The sequence below is a fragment of the Chaetodon auriga genome, chromosome 12 (assembly GCF_051107435.1).
Source record: "Chaetodon auriga isolate fChaAug3 chromosome 12, fChaAug3.hap1, whole genome shotgun sequence".
Lineage (NCBI taxonomy): Eukaryota > Metazoa > Chordata > Actinopteri > Chaetodontiformes > Chaetodontidae > Chaetodon > Chaetodon auriga.
The window spans coordinates 20,074,008-20,094,212 of record NC_135085.1 but is presented as its reverse complement, the minus strand read 5'-3'; the positions used below and the strand labels follow the sequence as shown (position 1 = coordinate 20,094,212).

The 20,205-nt window shown below is 40.8% G+C and overlaps 1 protein-coding gene across 4 annotated transcripts in view; it reads left to right on the top strand.

The window, feature by feature from the left end:
• Nucleotides 1-20,205, top strand: part of LOC143329870 (netrin-G1-like) — a 62,202-nt gene that overhangs the window by 34,233 nt on the left and 7,764 nt on the right. For all 4 annotated transcript variants that reach the window (XM_076745990.1, XM_076745992.1, XM_076745991.1 and 1 more), the window contains 2 exons: nt 15,620-15,792; nt 19,434-19,460. In XM_076745990.1, the coding sequence (XP_076602105.1) occupies nt 15,620-15,792; nt 19,434-19,460 (200 nt within the window). The remainder of the gene's footprint in view (nt 1-15,619; nt 15,793-19,433; nt 19,461-20,205) is intronic.

Sequence of the window (20,205 nt, the reverse complement as noted above, 5' to 3'; positions counted from 1 at the left end):
TCTACAGCTGCTCTCCAAATGGGACCTGTGTTGCTTGCTGCAGTTGGTTTATATGAGGATAACTAGGTTGGTAATGACCCATTAGATGGGCCCTGGGTGAATTGAAACAGTTAGTCTCTAATTAGAATTCAGTCGACTTCAATGGCAGATTAGAACCATTAGCACGTTGGCTAATTGGTAGGAGACTAATCTTGTAATTAAGAGCATTTGCAGCTGATTAAATGGTAATCATTGGAGACACATCAGTGAAACGTGGAGACATTCAGAATTGCCAGGCTGTGGTTCCAAATTTAGCTTTGCCCTGTTTAATAATGAGTAGATATACGGTTTAATCTACAAGGTTTCCTTTTTGTGCCGGCTGCAGATTTTGCCTTAAATAACACACATTCTCGCAGCTCTCTAGTATTTTTCACTCATCTTTGACTGCTGTTTGCAATATCTGAACAAATCAGTCAGTGAACATGAGCTGTCATAACGAGCACAAAATGTGACAACACTTCATGATGTTTGATATCTCTGATCATGCCACAAAAAGTTTTTCATAATGGTGACGTGTGATATTCCCAATGCAGCCCTACCAGAGAGATGTACATGTTGTGCTGCAGTCAGACACACTCTTCCAATATTCACACTCATACTGTAAACATGAATTGATGAGTTCTAAATTGCAACGCCTGCTACCCAGCACAGAATAGCATCTCCCACAGATATCTTATTTTGCCATTCATTACAAAGAGTAGCAAAAGGTTGGAAGGGGGGGAAATAAGTTATTTTGCCCAATTTTCCATCCTGCCCCTGGGCATCAAATTCAATTTTCCACCAGAAGTTTGCAGTGAGAAAGAAAAGAAAATAAACATACGATTTCTGTCCAGAGGTGGATCAGTAACTCACTTGAAAGAGGGTGATGGAGGCGGGTGGGGAGAGACTGATTAGAGTTCCCACCAGCCTCAGCAGCCTTCTGGCTACAACCAAATGTGAAAGCCTTATCACAGAATGGCCATCCTGTCCAAGAATTCCCAGAATACTCCACAAATGCTGATAAACTTTCACTCATACACAGCTGAATATTTGCAGTGTCAGGTAACCTGCGGATATGTTCATGAATGTCCGAGCTCTGAATGGATGGATGCTGGCACGCTTTAGAAACGTCAAATTATGTTTCCACAATGAGCTCGGACGGGTTTTGCCTCATTTTCCGCTTACATTTCAGAAAAGCTTTGCAAAGATAAAACGATATGATGAAAATTAGTCACAAATGAATAAGTGATTTAATTTGGGGTGAATGTGGAAAGAAGAAAAATCAATCATAAAACAAATTAACTCTCAAAATCTAACTATTGGGACCACATTTTATGAAGAAGAATCACTTTAACATAGGCTGCAAGTTGTCGCTTTTGAATACTTCCAGATACAAAAAGAGGTGCATGGCAGAAAACGTTTGGCAGTTTAAAACATCAGCAGTAGACGATATACCAGTTTGACCACCAGCGTCCAAAGAATTATGCTCATAATGGATGATCCTGCACCTCATGATTTATGTCCAATGCCAAAGTTTAGTACCAATCAATGCAGTCATGAGCTCTTTACGTAGTCAGGGAGAAAGTCGGTGTGGAGATCAGGGTGGTGGATGAGCATGTAGTAATTCTGACTTTAATACAGGGGACTGGACTCTTTGTACCTTCACCACCTGCCAGTAACGTTTGCCTTTTTATTAACTGCAACAACAGTCTTTCCTTAACTTTAAGCGAATGTATTACGTGCCTGAAGTTTTGTTTGTACTTCCGTTTTAAGGTATAACGGCGCACATCATCAATGTGTGGAGGGTCCACAGGCTATGCTGCAGCTGCTGTGCACTTCCTCTAAATGTAATTACATTTCACATGGGCACCACAAGAACCATGATTGGCCAGCTTGGACCATTTGCGTTTTCTCCTACAGGGTCCTGTTGTCAGTAGAGATCAGAGTGGAAATTACATGAACATTTTGGAAAACTCATCCTCTCCTTTTAAGTAATGCAAAGCAGCGTAAATGTACTGATAGATCACATATGTTACACCTGTCTAGTCTTGCATTTGAGGTATTAGCAGGAGAAATCTGACCCTGGACTATGAAACCTTTTCTGTAGGCGTCTGTAAAATCAAGCAACCAGATGGCTAAAAAAAAAAAAAAACTTTACTTCCTGTCATGACCAGTTAAATGTGAAGAATCCGCACAAAACTACAAATGTGCTGGAGTAAATAAACCAACATCATCAATATGGTTCGTTTGTGGTTTTGCACAAGTTGGGCATACACACCTCGAACGAATGAGGTTCATTATCTGCAGGCTTTTTGAAGTCATTACCAGAAGAAATCCCAAACTTAAGTACCCAAGGCAGGCTGAAGCAAAGCAGGCATACCAATAAAAGGAAAAGACATTTCATTCAGAAATAGATCCTGGGAAGCCTCAGATACACACATGGCAGCATAAAAGAACCAGAGCAGATTTCTCTTCAATAATCTAAGAATTGTTACAACGAGCAAGTTTATAAAACTGGCTTTACAAGGCTGAGACTCACCGTGCTCTGACAATGCTGAGATCGTCCAGTACAATTATGTTGTATAATAGAAAGTGATGGGTGAAAGAAGATGAAAGGAAAAGGTAGAAGGTGGATTATTTTTTCCACCTCTTTTGAGTAGAGAGTCAGAGTGTGTGGCGGGGCCAGCCATGCCATTGATTTCTAATGTTATTCCACATCAATGGAAAACAAAAACCTTGAACTGTGCAGGCTGTCCCACCTTTCACGTCTCCCTCTCCATCGTTCCTCACTTATTGATCAGATGTCTGCTCGTTAATTAAGACATGACCGCTACCGGCCGGCTGCGTGGTCAGAGCTGCACATCTACAGGGCTGCAGCAGGGCCTGGGAATGAGAGGCAGCTAATCCATAAGTGCTAATGTGCTATTTCTCTCATCCCCCATGTCATTCTCTATTTTTCCCTAACCTTTTCTCTTCTCCGTCTTTCTTTTTCTTATCTCACTGTTTCCTTCTTGTTTTCCTTTTTACCTAGCACACTGTGCAGAAAGTAACCAATAAAAAAAAACTGCAAGGCCACAGGTGTTATCTTATAGAAATGTAACACAAAAATGAGTTGTTAGAAAAACAATCCACACATTAGAACTCTGAAAGACAGGGGGCGTTGGAGACTGATCACTTTATGGTGGTTATCTGCATACAGTTAATGTAATTTCAAATGCTAATTTAAGATAAATTCACTGAATGCATTTGTTTTCCATGCATGAGTAATTCAATGTCCATTCAGTCCAGTTACATTATAGGCTCTCTAACCACTCAGCAGACCTGCTGTCTAAATTCACTTAGGGGCGCCTATTCCATGTAAATGTACTCTGCAATAATGACGATTTGCATTACATTCTATAAACGACATGAAGCATCAGGCTAATTCATAGCAGTCTTCTGATGGGGATTTCCAGATGTGTTGCACCAGCTATTCGTAAATCCATTCAGTTTGTGTGTGAAGTCCTTCTTAGGTTATTACTGTCTAGCTAGTTTTGATTGCACTGCATCATTGAAACTTATGAAATGTCTTAGCTAGCAAAGACTTTAGCATGAGATGACCTCCAAAAAGCGGTCAACAGTGTAAACAGTTAAGACAGTAGCATCACAAGCTGTAATATGACGGTTAAAAAAGAAAAAAAAGAGGTTTTAGGAGACAAAATGAAGGACTAAACTTTACAGCCAAGACATTTGTTTTGACGTACATATACAGAGAAATATGTGTTCTAGTGTTACTAGTATTGGTGTGGTTTAGAATGAGAAATGATGCTATTTGGCCGTTTAGTCTTAAATTGGTGGCATGAAGTGTGCAATCAATGTTTTCTATATTCCATAATCTAAATGGTCACACAGAAAGATAACATTAGCTTTGTCACTTGGTTCAGCTATACACCAGCTACGCCCGGCACTTACTGAGCATAAATATTTATTAACAGCTAATCTCTAGATGAGAACTAGCTTCTATGTGCAAGCTGTTTAAACTTAATGATGCATAAATCTCCAGTTTGCACTTACTGTTAGTTATGACGAGGCCAAATTTCGGATCAGCTGGTGCAGCTGGCTCCAGGATTAGTCTACCACCTGCAAAGACACATGTTGATTTTTCTCATGGACTGATTTAGTTTCCTGGTTTTCTGATCTTTTTTTTTTAATTTGTGACAATATGCCATTTTTGAGGTTTTAAAACTGAAAATGCTGCTTCATAACACACAAGGAAGTTAGAGTGTCTAATGTTAACATGACTGCAGGCTTGTTGAAATTAAAAAAAGGCCTGTTTCAGTCCCCACTGACTTTCTATGCTGACAAATGTGAAACAAAAGCAAATTTCAAAGACAGAAAAACATATTTTATCTTGAACGTTCCCTCTGAGGTATACATGAGAGTTATTCAAAGACAATTTTGATACAAAAGAATAATAGTTTTAGATGAGATATGAAACATTTTACTGTTATTATACACTCCCCAATGTTACCCCCGAGCCATAGACAAACTCTGAATCTCCCTCTCCCGGTGGGAATCCTGAACTCATAAAAGTACCAGCATCACACACTTCAAATGTATCTTGCACTTAAAAAGAGTCTAAATTTGTAACTCCTCCACAGCGCATTCACATGACGGGCATCACACCCCGCTGAACCACATACAGAAGATCTAAACCCCGAGGATATCTACAGACTGTGCTCCCCAGTGGTCGTATATATAAATTCAAGAAAAAGCAGTGTAATGATATTACACCATATCATCAACTGTGTAATATGCCTCATTTAAAGTACTGACATTTGAATATCCTTCTACCCTGAGCTGTCGGCATGTGTCTCTAAAAGCTTGTAGGTTCATAAGGCAGGACACAATGCGTCAGGAGGAAATAAATCAATGCTCCTTTTGAGTCTTTGAGTAAAGGATGTTGTCGTGTAGCTCGATGGAATTTGTTGTTGATTTTGACTTCAGTGGGTGGAAAAGATTTCGTAATTTCTGACTGTTGCAGAGTACACAGTGCAAAACGGACACATTTCATGATTGTTTCTCAGAGAAAGGTGCAGACAGGCATGCGTTAGAGAGACTGAGAAGTCATTATTCTAGCAGTGTGCCATCACCTCGTTTTGTACAGTGTTACCACATCACTCTCATTCACTGCTATCAGTCTCTGATTGCTGTGCTCAATTTTCATTTATTACCCAAAACTGTAGCATCCTTTGTGAGTCCTGAATGCTGCCCACTTTTGTTCAGCTAATGCACAGGAGGGTAATTTGTGCAAATACTGTAGTGCATTTGTATATTACTGTAGGTTGTCGCTCTCTAAAAAGGCTGAGAGGTAATTGGTTGATGTTTCAACTACTACAAAGACTGCAGAGCATCCAGAGTCACACAGTGTGTAAACAGCTTTGTAGCTGGGTTCTTAATCCTGCCCGTGTTTTTATATGTTTTCCGCCTTCAGTGCATTCACATGCAAACATTTTTTTTTTAACCCAAATTCACCCTCATCTTTGAGCAATTACTGTTTCTCTCCCTTTTGCGGCTCGCTGCCTCAGATGGATGCCTTTTCTTTTCATGTTTGGTGAGGACCGTGTCCGTGTGACCGTGTTAATCCACTATTTGCATCTCATATCATGCACAGGCAGTTAGCAGTATGCACTAGAAGGTTAGGAAGTGCAGCACAATAAGGGGCTTTTAGTGATCTACCACCTTTATTGACCTCTATAGGTGATGGAAAGACACATCAGACTGTAACTGAAGTTCCACATTTCAGACATCTGTAAATAGCTAACAAGCAAGCAGCAGCTATCACTGAGGACACAAGATAAAGATAATGGCAATGTGGCTGTTTTACAATAGATGGTGATTTTTAAGGCAGCTTTGATGTTTTTTTTTAAATAAAATATCTAATTTTTAGACTCAGTCTCAAAAAGGATTAAATATGATGACCTCTGAAATAGCTTTGGGAGCATCATTCAAGAAGATAAGATTAACAGAAAATGAAAATTGCACTGTTGAATGAATAAAGAAAATGTGAAAATATTAAAATAATGCAAACCTTTTGGTGGCAAGTCCAAAGATTTGTTATGGGGTGTGGTGACGTTGAAGATATTCTTCATGAACTAAGCATTTCTAAATACGACTGCAGCCCTGCTAATAAGAGCAGAGATCCAACAGAATTGTTTACTGAAGGGTATCGTACATTGTCCATTATTTAGCAGCTGAAAACATGGTGAGTTGAGATAAATTTATGTGGCTGAAGGCCAAAGTAAACACTGAGTCGAGCCTATCGAACACAGGACATTTTTTTAGCACCAGACTGAAATCTTCCTTGTCGTCCCTTTAAATGGCTACATTGCAGTCTTGCCCTTCACACAACCACACGAGCCAACACACGCTGCACACACAAACTCCCTGGCTCTTATCCAGTTTCTCACATACAGTACACACACACACACACACACACACACACACACACACACACACACACACACACACACACACACATGCTTCGAATCCTCCAAGCCTGTGCCCTGTGAACCATGACAGCTGTAGCCAGCTTGATTGACAGAGTTTGAAAGTCAGGTTCAAGTGCAGGTTCACACGACCCCCAGCATTACTGCGCTACCACCGTAAGGTTCTCACCGGCTCTGCCAACGCCTGCTCGCTTATCTTCCACCAGATGCCTGTCACATGCTGCGATGTTTTCTGCCAGTCATCTCCCAGTCTCCAGCGTTTAATTAGTGCTCATTACGGCCCAGGCTTTCTTTGTAAATAATATATGGAGAGAAAGCACATCAACATAAGCTGCCTCTGGAGGGACAACAGCCATGAATAGTGAAACCGTCGACATGTCCTTTTTGCTACACTTATTATATGATCAAGCTGTACTAGTAGTGGGACAGACAAGGTTCTTGTGGCTTCATGAGTTCACATTGTGTGTATGTGTGTGGAGTAATAGAGCAGCTAAGCATTTTTTTCCTCATCAGAATAAAATATTAACACTACTTTCCTGAAAACAGACTTTACCTATATTTGTACTTTCATCCTTTATACTGTAGTAGGTGAGTGCATGCAGGAAGCGGCACTTGCATGCTTCCGTGCCCTCACACACAGAGTACACAGAGCATGCAGCCGGCTTCTGATTTCCATGTTAATATGTCTTTCCCATCGCTGATTTTTTCACGCCTTCCTCCTTGTCTCAGCGGTTTACATCACATGAATGAGACGGCCCTCCACCATGAGGGCCGAGGTGGGATGAGGGGGGGGCTAGGCATTACCATACTGTATGCTTACATCAATGCGCAACTTCAATAATAGGCCCTGTCATTGAAACAAATCACAGTCTTTCAGTGGCAGTGGCCCAAGCCACGCAAATTCAAATTTCATTTCGCCTCGGCAGAAAATTGAAGCAGGGGGAATTAACTTGTGATCCCTTCCTAATATTTCTCCAACAATTTGGGGAGCCCTGGCGGGGCTACTTTATATTTCAATGGGGGACGCAAACAATTTGCTTGAGATGTATTACATTACACCCCGAAGAATGACAAAATTGGCCACAGCACAGAGCGACGAAAACAAGCCTAATCGGACTCTTCAATTTCACGGTGACACAGCCTGGTGTAATGAGGTGACTCTGTGACTCCCCTCCTCTCCTCGTGAAAAAGTTCAATGCCATTCAAAATGTGAGAGGAGGAAGTCAATGTAAAATAACGCTGTCAAACTCATTATGTTGGCTGGATTCGCCTCGCTCCTGCTCAAATTACTTTTGTTGCCGTTGCAGACTTTTGTCTTCTCTTTCCTGGAACTACAGCATGTGTTACGGAGGAAATCTGGAGCTCATCTTTTTTACCTTGAGTTTAGGAAACCAGATAGATATTGTACTTATTTCACTGCTATAAAGCTAAAAATTCAAGCCACACTAGGTTGCACATAAACATCTTTTTATCTTTATGGCCATTTCTATAAACATTCAACTGCAATGACTCCATATTTGTTGTTAGATCACATTATGCAAGCTATATGGTTTATTTGAATATGCATGAATGATATAACCTTGAATGTGTTTTCCCACATGAAAGCATCCAGTTTATTTCTAATAGCAGCATTCAACAGGATTGCAGGAATTTAGAAAAACTAAATACCAAATACCAGGATATAGAATAAAAAGTCAACTATGTTTATGTACATTATGTACAGATAACAAACATACTAAATGTCATAAAATATTATTGCTAATATACTGAGAAAACTGCCAATGTTGTATTGCACTTGAGAAATTGTCCTTTCTGGTGGGAAAATACTGGTATTCTTTATTTGTGGGTCTAAATTGTAGACTGACAAGGCAATTCAAAGTGATTTACATAAGACATAACAAATGCAGACAAGAAAAATAATAGCAAAATAAAGTCAAAGCTAAATTGAATTTGAATAAACAGACTAAACAGGAAAATAACCATTACATCGCCGTTGCAGCACAGTGCAAGATAAAGAGTGAATAGGCCAAATTTTTAATTTAACAAAAGGTAAACAAAGATTTTAAGCCTTCTTTCCCTGAAGGTCTGAGAGGTCTGGATGGTTTGTAATATAGCAGCAGATCAGAAATGTATTTTGGCCCCAAACAAGTCTGCGCTTTATAAACCAGTTTCAGCATTTTAAAATGAATTCTTCTCACAGGAAGTCAGCCAGATATCTGAGAACTGGAGTGATGTGGTCCACTTTCCTGGTCTTACTGAGCTACAGCGACATCTTAGAAAGACCTGTAAGGACACCATTACAGCCAAAGTAACCATGATTTAACTCTTGGTAATTCTGAGGTGAAGCTGATAGTCGGATGTAGTATTCAAATTTTCACCTGAGCCAATGACTACACCAAGATTTTTTTGGCTTGGCTTATGGTCTTGAGCATAATTGTTCTTTATTGACACCAGATATTGCTTCTATAGCATCTTTGTTTGGCTGGAGGAATACACAATATCACAGTATATCCAATCATTTTTGAGATTCTACTCCAGTGAAGGACAGGGCTGAAGAAACAGGCTCCCACAATGAGTAAACATAATGGAAACAGGACCGACTTCCTGATTTTTTTAAATGAAACTCTCCCATTTTGCTCTCTGAGTGGCTCACATGTCCCACAGTGTTCCTTCATCTAATATAAAAGACATCAAGCAGCCTCTCTTTCCCTGTGAGGCGCTGGCAGGTTATTCTGGTTTGTCCAGGTAACGCATTGACATTCATCTAAAACTTTCAGCAAGGCCAAAGTTTCACTCAACAGCCTTGATCTCTCCATATCTGTCAGATCTATCACCAGTCAGTATACGTGAAGCTCTCCAAGTGTCTTGTCGGGGAAAGTTTCAGGAAAGCTCAGTATGTATTTATACAGCATGGAGGCGCATTACAAGTTCTGACCATGGGCGACTTATGTGAGGGAACAGGTGAGATACAGAGCTGAGGGAGTGTGGTTTGCTCAGTCAGTCTTATCAGCCAGAGTGGCAGTCATGGGTTAAATCTCTAATGGAAAAAGAAAGAAAAGAGGCTCTCCATTCTAAAAAAAAAAAAAAAAAAAAAACCTGCATTTTCTAAAATTCTCAACAGGAAATGTCTGCACAAACGTTTGCAGGTTTTAGGCAATGGTCTTAGGAGACATCACTTTTTTTTTCTTTTTTTTTTTCCAGAAAACATTTTGTAGGCTGCCACTGTTTTTCCAAAGGTAGATAACATGCATTTTATTCTCCTTATCTCCTTAGCTGTGAGAAATAATGCACGGACAAACATTGTACCGACCAGCCCTTCATCTGTGTATAACCTGGCCCCCTGAGCCCAGGATTTATACCACACCACAGGTGCAAGCAATCACTCAGGTCAATTACATCACTGGCTCAGTAAAGAGAAAAAGGAGGAAAGTTGAACCACAGGAACTGACATGAAACAGACACGTTTGTTATTGTCTGTTTAAATGTAATGTGAGATTATTAGCAGCAGTACACTTTAGCTCATAAGCACTGGTGTGGTGATCTGCAGGCTGGTGCTCACATTCTTTGTCTTTAATGCCAGTGGTGTGCACACATGTATTAAATACCCTGCACACACACACACACACACACACACACACACACACACACACAGGTGTTTTATGTTAGTTGATTAGAGCTCAGCTCAGGCAGAAGGAATTCACCAGACCCAATCCAGCGAAAGCCTTTTCTACAGCGGCCATTTTGACTTGTCATCGCAGGAAAAGAACAGGTGGTACTAATTACATTATCCCAGTATGCCGTGACCGTGGACAAGTTTCCATCCAAATGCAACCCAAATTTTACCAAGTTTCCAGACAATCTGCAAAAGATTTCCATCAACTACTGTGTGACTTTTTGTGATATTTCGACTTTTTTTTCCCAGTGAAAACACATAAAAACAGGTGAATGGAAACTTGGGGGGGACAGTGAACCAGCTAAATGAAATTCAGCCATTATTAAGTTTATTATTTACACCTGTGATCGAGGCACTCACTGAGGTATTCACTTGTATATTAAAGACATACTGTAGACAAGGCTATCCACGTTTATTTTGAGCCTCAGCCGTACTTTTAATATTTGTGTTTGTTACACGACCTTTTACTATGAGCTGAGAGAAGTAGAAAACAGGTCAGTTTTAGCCCCACCTCCTACTTACTGTACGCTGTTTGCAGGATTCGTTATCAGCTCAATTTATATGAATTATTAACATTAAAATACCCTCTGCTCCCGGCAGCCTTTTGAGTGGATAGACCGTTAAAGCAAACTCCATTCAAAAAGCAAGTAAAGATTATAATTACAGCATCATTAAACTCTTCTGTGATTGGCTTCGATCTACAGGCACAATCGTTCACTCAGGAACATCATTAACTAACCTGTGATGAGGTGTTTGCCACAGATGTACACATATCGACTTACCAGGTCTCCCAGTTTACCATTTCATCCTCTCTGCAGCTGGCCTGAAGCCACAGATCTATTCTTTCTTTCAATTTGCTCTTTTTTAAATCACAAAATACAATGCAGCAGCTTTTAGGGTAGTTTTTCCAACTTGGTGCAGGCACATGCGCTTTCAACCAAAAAGGGGGCGTGGCTGTTCTCACCACAGGAAAGTGACGAACTCTCATGTATGGGCACAACCACGTTGGCAGAGTTGAATAAATAAGGTTTTCAAAGCCAAATATCTCCCTATATTTTTCATGCTTCATGTTACGAAATAATGCTGCCTCTGCTGAACGGCCTTGATTAACAGGACATCACATACCTTTAGCATTAAATCTGTTGCATTCTTTATCTGCTAGACTTTCTTAAGCAAACATTTCTGTCGATGCATAGCTCGACACAGAGCAATTTGTTTGCAAGGTAATGCAAATGGTAGTTATGTCACACTCTTTAGTCTTCCACAAGTACCTCAGTGATCTAAGCTTCACGTTGACAAAGATCAATACACTTTGGCAGAAATACAGTTTATTCAGTAACAGTTGAAGGTTTGATTACTGTAAATGTGGCCAAGGCCCGGGACATTCACTTACAGTTGTTCATCTTAAGCAGAACCGACACTTTATGAAATCAGTCACTTGAATGTAATTTTTCCTGGAAATTCAATTAGAAAAAAATAAGATAAAAGTGAAAGCTTCGCTGTCAGCTCAGGCTCTTATTTAACGAGTTCTGTGCTCGTCTCTTGTCTTGAATCAGAGATGCTAGAAGCTGTCACAGGGAAGAAAAGCTGTGTTAGACATTGGCGGGCCCATCACCACAGTGCCAAACAGCCAGGAGAAACCAAGGTTAGGCAGCAGCCTGAGGAGAGGACACGGGGCACTGTCTGCTCCGGAATACCAACAGAAACTAGACCCTTGCCTCACCTTACGTCACTGTGGAGATTTGTTCCTCGCTGCATTTAATATGATAATTTATATAGTAAGAATAAAGAGCAGAAACTGCATCACATTATGTACCAGAGGCAGCATAAATGTCTTCTTTTTTCAATGTGACAATTCAAGAAGGTAATGTACAACTAAGTTTATGGCAACATTCATTATTAGATGAAGCCTCAAGTATATCCTGTTGAATGGAAAAGTATTGGTCTGTTCAAATAAATGGTATACGCTGTGTATTTTCTTTCTTAGAATGAATTTAATTCAGCAGATAGTTTTGATTTTATCTGCCCAGTGTTTGAGATATCGTCTCTGGTATTTCTTCCTCCACACCAGATCAAAGAAAGGGGAAATCATTTGTGGTGTTCACAGCAATCGAAAACTTCATTTATAAAATACAACAGAGGAAGCGTCCTGGTTACTCTGAGCAATTCAGGAAATAGTCCAATAATAACCATTGACTGCACTCAACTCGTTTTTAATGGAGATTTCAATGCGGTACTTTCAGTGTTCTGAGGGGGAGGCAGGAATCTCAAACAGATACCTCAAATCCTGCACACACAAACACACCCATACACCTGAACAACAACAGACACACACTTCACTTTGACGCCCACCTGAAGACATGCAGTTGATGGGAAGGACAGAGATGCTGAGAGGTGATTTCCACTGTCTCCTGAGGGAGGGTCACTTGTTTGGATAATGGATAATACCAATTGCTATTGGGCTGCTCGTGGGATAAAAGGTCATTAAAACTTTATTAAATGTGTCTTTGTAATGGTGCAGGTTCAAAAAAGCTGGACATACAGGGGATCGCTTCCCTCTTGTGACCCAAACTGGGGACAGAAAAGCTCTCTGATTTCAATATGACAATGCCAGCGGCAAAAGCATCACATCCCAGAGCTCCCCTGAGTCCACATCCTGTACTCTATCAGCGTGCTACCCGCACCGGATGGGCCTGATGATCCAAATTTTGCTGGTTTTTAATTAAGTGGAAGGTCAAATCTCATCGCTCGTTACTTCAGGGAGCTGCTGCTGTCTGCATGGCAGAAGAGCTACACCCAGTCATTAATTTTATGGAGCAGGGACTTTAATTGATTAAAAAGTTAAGGACTATGGGGAATGCGTGGTAAGAGGCACCAGCATTCAGTTGCTGTGAATGTGGGCTGGTATTCAGTGGCATCCATTATGGCTGCTAATATTGTGAGACAGCACGTATCCTGAGGAGAGATGGTGATGTTCTTGTACAGATAGACTTACGAAGTCGTTTTCAACTTTAATGTTGCTGCAGCTGTGGAAATCCATGTAACTGCAAATGACTTTTGCCTTTTCTCTGGCTTGAACTGTAAAAGGTTTGCATGCTCACTTAAGATTTTACAGGTTTGTGTACTTTGAATCATCGAAAACACTCAAAAACCTTTTGAAAATGTGGATTCTGGTGTTATGAATGGCTTTTGATATTTTGGACACTTTTGCTATGAAGTTCCTCACAAATATTTCTGTATTACTGACAAATACAAACATAAGGGGTTTTTGTTTGCTTCTTTCATGCTTTAAAATTGCTTCAACCCCAGTCACCTTTAATTTTTACCATACAACTGTCACAGTGTGTTACAAATAAATGCCTATAGAGCTTACAGATGTTAAACAGTGGAGTTAAAATAAACTGTGACCTGTATGTGGATGCTACCAGACATCCACATTACTTAGGTCCTTATTCACTGGCTTTTAAGTGCTGCTTATCAGCTGTACAGAAGAGGCTACAGTTTCCCTTGTTTCCCGCAGTTATCTATCATTAATGTGAGATGTCACAGTAAGGCCAGGAAGTCAATTAGAATGGATGTATTTCTGACTGCCGCTGTCATTTCTCTGGCTCATATTCCCTGACGATTGTAGGCAATAGATACCCGGCTACTTGGTCTCAAATCGGAGAAATCTTCCCTCGGAAGCACTTTGTAAAAACAAACATAGTCATGAAGTGAAACCCTTAGCCGCCCAATCCCCTGTGGATGGGTAGAGTGTCGGATCCACTCGATGGTCTCGCCTCCCAAACTGTTTCTGTATCAAGCCCCAACCTCTCAATAAGCCGAGGTCACCAGCTGTAACCTTTTACCCTCTTAGGAGTAAAATCAAATATGAGGAATTATATTTGGAATACATGTGGTATATGAAACTGTAATATCGCAATGTGACAACAAACACAGCTGTTTTGCCTACGACAGAGCTCTTCACTTGGAGTAAACAACACTCGCACTACAATAAAGGAGCTTATATCCTGAGAACATTGAATTTACTCTTGGATTTCTCAGCAGTTGTGGGTTGAGAACTGAAAATCTTTGCTCATGTAAAAGTACAATTAAAAAATTACAATTTGGCAAACCTACTCAGGTAAAAGTACTTGGTCAATAAAGCACTCGTGTTTTAGTATTGTTTAGTGTGTGTTGGTCAGAGATCTTCACAGGTCACACATAAAACCCAACAGGACTGTTTCGTTCACCCATGCTTGCTCTCTCCCCATGCTTCTCAAAAATGACTGTTTCCTGAATAAATAAGAGGCGGTAGCCCACTGAGTGAAAGCCAGGATCAGTTTCACCAGCAACATTCTGTTTAATGAATTCACCATCAAGTATTGCTATGAAACAAACAGCAACCAATGTGAATTATAGAAACTGAGAGGATTCTGTTAATATATCAGAATCATTGATCATCTCACTTAGATGTTCATACAGCGTGAAGCCTGCGTTGGTTCTGCATGGATGAAATTTGCTTTTAATGCACCATTAATGGAAAGTGACAGTATTTCTGCCGGTTTGTTAAAGGGAAAAGCTTTCCAACACGACCACCTGTGGCATATTGTGTAGTTACTGGATTGGATTGGTAGAACAACCAAACCTCCCAATTTTACATTTAACCAGCTCATGATGTGGCATAAACGCACGTCTCAGCAAGGGAGACTGGTTAAAGCGCTCCTGTGTAGCCTCGCGCAAGCAGCTAATGTAGCGAAATGAATACTAGATAACAGACTAGCTGTAACGAAGGTCTTATTGGCAAATGTAGCAAAGTTAAAAGCAAATTACGGGGCTAAAAAAAACACACTTGAAAACACAAGCACACTTGTTCCATGTGGTCAGAACGGGGGTGGATTTGGTGGAGTGTTGAAAGCCGTCGGGCCTCCTCTCCTCTCCTGTCAGGAGCATCTGTCAGCTCTGCCACAGTTCTGTCTAATAAACCAGCTCCGTCGACCGGTAGGGTTTCCTGCCTGAAGGCTCCCTTGCCAAATAACACAGTAACTTTGAAGGGAAAGAAAAAAGACAATTCTCAAGCTACGCCGCTTCTCTTTATGCTATCATCTCTCTATCAGATCCTCGTTTTGTGCTCAATTAGTGAATCTTACAGAGTGCCTTTCATTTAGCTCTCAGAGTGGCAAAAGTGACCTTATTCTCGTCGCTGTTCTCTCCGCAGGGGCAGCAACAAATGAGGCCTTGTTTTTTTAAAGGGGAGCATAATGAAGCTTTGTGGAGGCCTGATCCAAGTCAGATAACCCACCAGGATTTCAATTTACCCCTGTCAAAAAAATTTGAAAAGCACAAATAAACGTCGCAGCAAGGGCAGACTTTGTGTATTCCCTCCAGAGGATATTGATTCAATGGGTGCAGAATGATGCCTATTCACACGTCCGTCTTTGTTGTTATCTTTATGTCTCAGGTGCAAGTGCAACCTGCATGCCAACAGCTGTGTGTTTGACAAGGGGAAGCTGGGCTGTGAGTGTGAACACAACACCACAGGGTCAGACTGCAGCCGCTGCAAGAAGCACTACCACGGAAGAGCCTGGAGTGTGGGCTCCTACCTCCCTATACCCAAAGGAACGGCAAATATATGTAAGTATATCAGTACTTTTACCGTTCAGTCGATATAGACTAGCCATGCAGCTAATTTGGTGCTTGTAGATAGTTACCATTTCTGGTCTGGCTGCTGTAGACAGTGGTATCTGATGTAAGCTGCATAAAGAAACATCATATCTTTTAGTCTTGAACAAGTTTCACTCTTTGCCCAAAATGTTGTCTTGAGCAGTTTTTCCATTTCTTCAACTCTGCTAAATACGTACACAATACATAGATGTTGTAATATGTGAGTATACAGTGTGTCATTTAGCTGGAAATATAGCAGTTTGTTTCACTATATATCACTGTTCACGCAACATCACTGAAACGCGCCCTGTGATTCTTCTCTCAAAGCTTGTAAGGTGTCTTCAGACAGAAAGGAAAGTCAATTTCGGTTGTCATTTCCATGAATTTGACCACTGGGCCGTTTGTGTTTATTTGCCCCAAACAGCCAATTTACCAACTGTAGAGATGGTCACCGTAAGCTAGCTAGCAACAGCTGCACTGATCACGTCTGCTGGAGTGTGTCTTTGTGTGTGTCTTTGCATCAATTTGCGGCATCCTGAGTGAATTTGCATCTAGTCTTTCCATTGACTTTGTCAACAATGGCACCCCCTTCACATTTTGGTGGATGGTAGAGCTTTCAAAAGGCATAACATTGACACAAGAGTGTGCAGATTGAATCCTGCAACCTCCCAGCAATCAATGATGATTCCTGCCAACCTTGTAGGCAATCATTGTTTGGGCTTCACATAAGCTGAACGAGGTAGTTTTATTATTAACTCAATGTTTGCTTATGAGCTTATTCAGGAGCTTTCAACCCCATTCATGGTCTTCATCCGCTCATTTGTCAACAATTCACTGTATATGAGGGACATGTAGAGCTCCCTAAAGGGCTCATAAGCAGACCTCGAGCTAAGATTATTTGGTCAAACAGGTAGTTTCAGTTGTCCAAACGTCACACTTAGACCATTGGGGTCACAAATCAGAAAACATAACAGTCATTTTTAGAACAGTCTGTATGAGTCATTTTGGAAAGCAGTGATAACAAAAGACCTGTTTTTTACTTAGATATGAGCACTTAGAGTGTATATCCAGTTGATATGTCAGGGTGTGATTCATTCATTCAATACAAACATAAACAGCACTCCTTCCAATACTTTAACACTGAATTTAGTGTTTCGACTTGAGTGCAAACTAACGCTGCATATTTTTCTGCCTGTTCACGTGGTAACTGTGAGGCAGAAGGTGCTCTTTTGCATTATCCCCATTATAATCTTGGACGGGAGTTGAGTCACATTTATCAAATCCCATGCCTGAGGCAGGGGGCTCATTGCCTCAATAAATCTAATACAGCCACTCAGGGAGGTGGTGGTGGACGGCCAGGCGAGGCCAGATGGTGGAAGATCTAACCCTCTGGTCCTCCGCTCACACTGATTCAGCCTTTACAGTCAGAAACGCTCGTGGCAGCAGTCTGCTGGGATTGACAGCAGGTTTTTCAGATGCTCAGTTTGATTGTCTGACTTGAATTCTCAGACATGCTGCTCTGATTAGATTTGTACACAGATATGATATTGCTATTGATCCACTGATTTGGCTCATTCGTGCAGTAGCGGTGCTTTTTCTTGCTCTTCTTTGGGCTATTTGTTGACGACGACTTGGAGGAGTTCACAGTCATTTGTATTAGTATGTGTCTTATGAGTGGTAGTGAATGCATGCATGTGCACAGAACTGTGTGTGCGTGTGTGTGCATGCACATGCAACACGTCTGATTGTGTGTGGGAGTTTGTTTGTTGGAACGCTTGTGAACTCTAAGGAGATATTGCTGGATTTACCCCTGTACCTCCTCTGTGTTATGAGTCTCCCTGCGATGTGGTGCTCACTGTCAGATTGACAGGCCGATATTAAAAAATCCAACACTTGGCCGCATCTGCACTGAACTGATGAAACCAAGGTCTGGCCATATCAAAAGCAATATTAGCACTTGTTTGGCAGTGGCATAAAATGCAATAATGTTGCATGTGGAAGTGACGTAACAATATTGGTCCCCCAGGTGTTGAACGAACACACTTTTGTCTTAAATTATTCTTATTTCTCTCATAAGTAAAGCCCAGACCCGCTAACATGCCTGTATCCATTATGTGAAGCTCATATTTCCTATGAGGATATTAAACATACAGCCCTCCTTTCAAGACAAATATGCTGAACATGCAAAATGTAATTATGGTTTAATAGCTTTCATCTGTCATCAAGTCTTCCTCTTTAATCATGGAAGTCATTTATCTCACAGGTAGGAACAAGGCGAGGTCTATTACATATTCAGAACCCTGCACATGTAGATATATGGACATACGTGACCCTTCATCTAATAAATTAGAGAGCCCAAAATGGAGCCCTGTGTTGCTATGGGCCGTAGCTGTCAGCAGCAGCGAGTCGCTGAGAGTGATTCAAATCCAAAGCTTCCCGAAAAGAAGGAGGAGAAAAATCTTGCTGCCTGCAGAGGAGAAGAGGAATCACTTCGGGAATTATGTTGACAGTCCACTTTGCAGGGAGCGTCAACTCATCTTGTGTTCCCAAGCAGGTTCACAGGTTAAGAGGGGTTGGGGCTGAGAGTTTGATCAGACTGTAGAATGTGTTTTGGCTTCAGAGGGCAATATTGTTTGCCCTCCATTTCTTACACAGAACAACTATTGGTTAGGAATCTCGACTTTCTTGCTTTCTTGCAAATTGGAGCTTAAAATCTGTTCTTTTTCCTGCTGCTGCAGTGTTCTGCTCTCGCCAACAGTTGCTGCGACAGCTCCAAACTGGTAATGAAGTGATGAATGGGGTGCAAACAATATGAAAACCCTAGTGAAACATAATCTCACAAGGACAAAGCAGGAAAGCTTGAAAAAAGGATCAGAAATTGGACTAATTGTGGGGTAGGATTTGTCCTCTGATTACATTAATGTAACACAAAGATTGTGACTCTGCAGCCAGACACTGATAGCACACGTGTCTCAGACAAAGCTGCAGTAAGGTTGCCACAGTCTGCTCCCGCTCAGAGACAGGCCCATTTTAAATATGCTTTTTATTTTTCTTTCTCCCAACTGTTTTTAATTTACAGACAGGTGATGTTTTCCGTCTGGCACAACATCATTGAAAGTATTTTCCCACTAACCTGACATTCACAGAAAATTGCACTTTGAATTATTTGCAGATGCTGTTTGACTGGTTTGATTCAGAGAAATATGGTGATTCCAAGATGATACAGGAATGATCCACCTTTGAAGAGAAGCTAAGAGCAGTAAAGGCAAACAAACTGTTGATAACATGTTTATTTCAAACATAAATGAGAATTCTAATGAAAAGACTTTTTGGCACTTAAGAGTTTTGATTCTGCTGACATTTCACCACCGGCAGACCTGTTATTATCATCAGGAGAGGGTGGGTGTCGGACCATGCAGTGGTCACAGCCATGGCTGCTGTTAATCAGTGAGCACAGAGGAGACCAACTGGAGACCAAGTGGGCTTTGAATTATTCAAGGCAAACAACACACAAAACAATGTTTTCTCCTGCAGTTCCATGGCCAAAGTTTCAAGAGTGAAATGACATGAGTCATGCTTTAATTAACATTGTTTCCTCTCTGTTTCTGCAGGTGTTCCCAGTAATCATGGACCAGTGCGTAAGTTGATCAAGCTCTTTAAAATGGCATGCTGACTTGTGGTTTGGCTAACTCTCGTTTGTGAATTTGTGCCGTACATTAACATAATGGTTCAGAAGTATGTTTTACACACTGGAAGAAATCCATTCTAACAAACCATTAATGTAGAATTTACTTTTTAATGTCCTACTTTTATGAATGGAAGTGATCCAATGCATGGTGTGAGAAAGCTGTTCTCCAATGCAGCTTTAATAGTCTCAATTGTTACTAGTGAAATTCAAGGAAAAGAATTACAAACAACTAGAATTTTATTTTCCCACTGTCAAAATTTCCATCTTGTTTTACTGGCTGATTTCCAATTATTTCCATGTAGCATTAAATCAATGAGCACTTGACCTAATGGCCATGGAGCTTTGTAAAACTTTGTGTTGAATTACAAACCCAATTAGGTTTTAAGCAGCGCTTTGATTTTCATATTGTGCAGAAATGAATGGAAATCAAAGGATGCCTGAAAGATTTCCCAGCCTGCAGGCATCCATTGCAGAAAATCCCTTCAAACTCTGCAGTATGGTTTGCAAAATGATCAGCGGTTATATTAACTATATGATTTGTATTTAACAAGCTAAAACACTAATACACTTTAAGATTAAATGACTTGCTAGCTCATGAATTACTGTAGGAGTCCTGCATGTTTGGGCGAGCGTATCAGCAGGCACTCCTGAGAGTCATTTTCCCTCTACACTACAATATTTGCTCTAAGCGCACA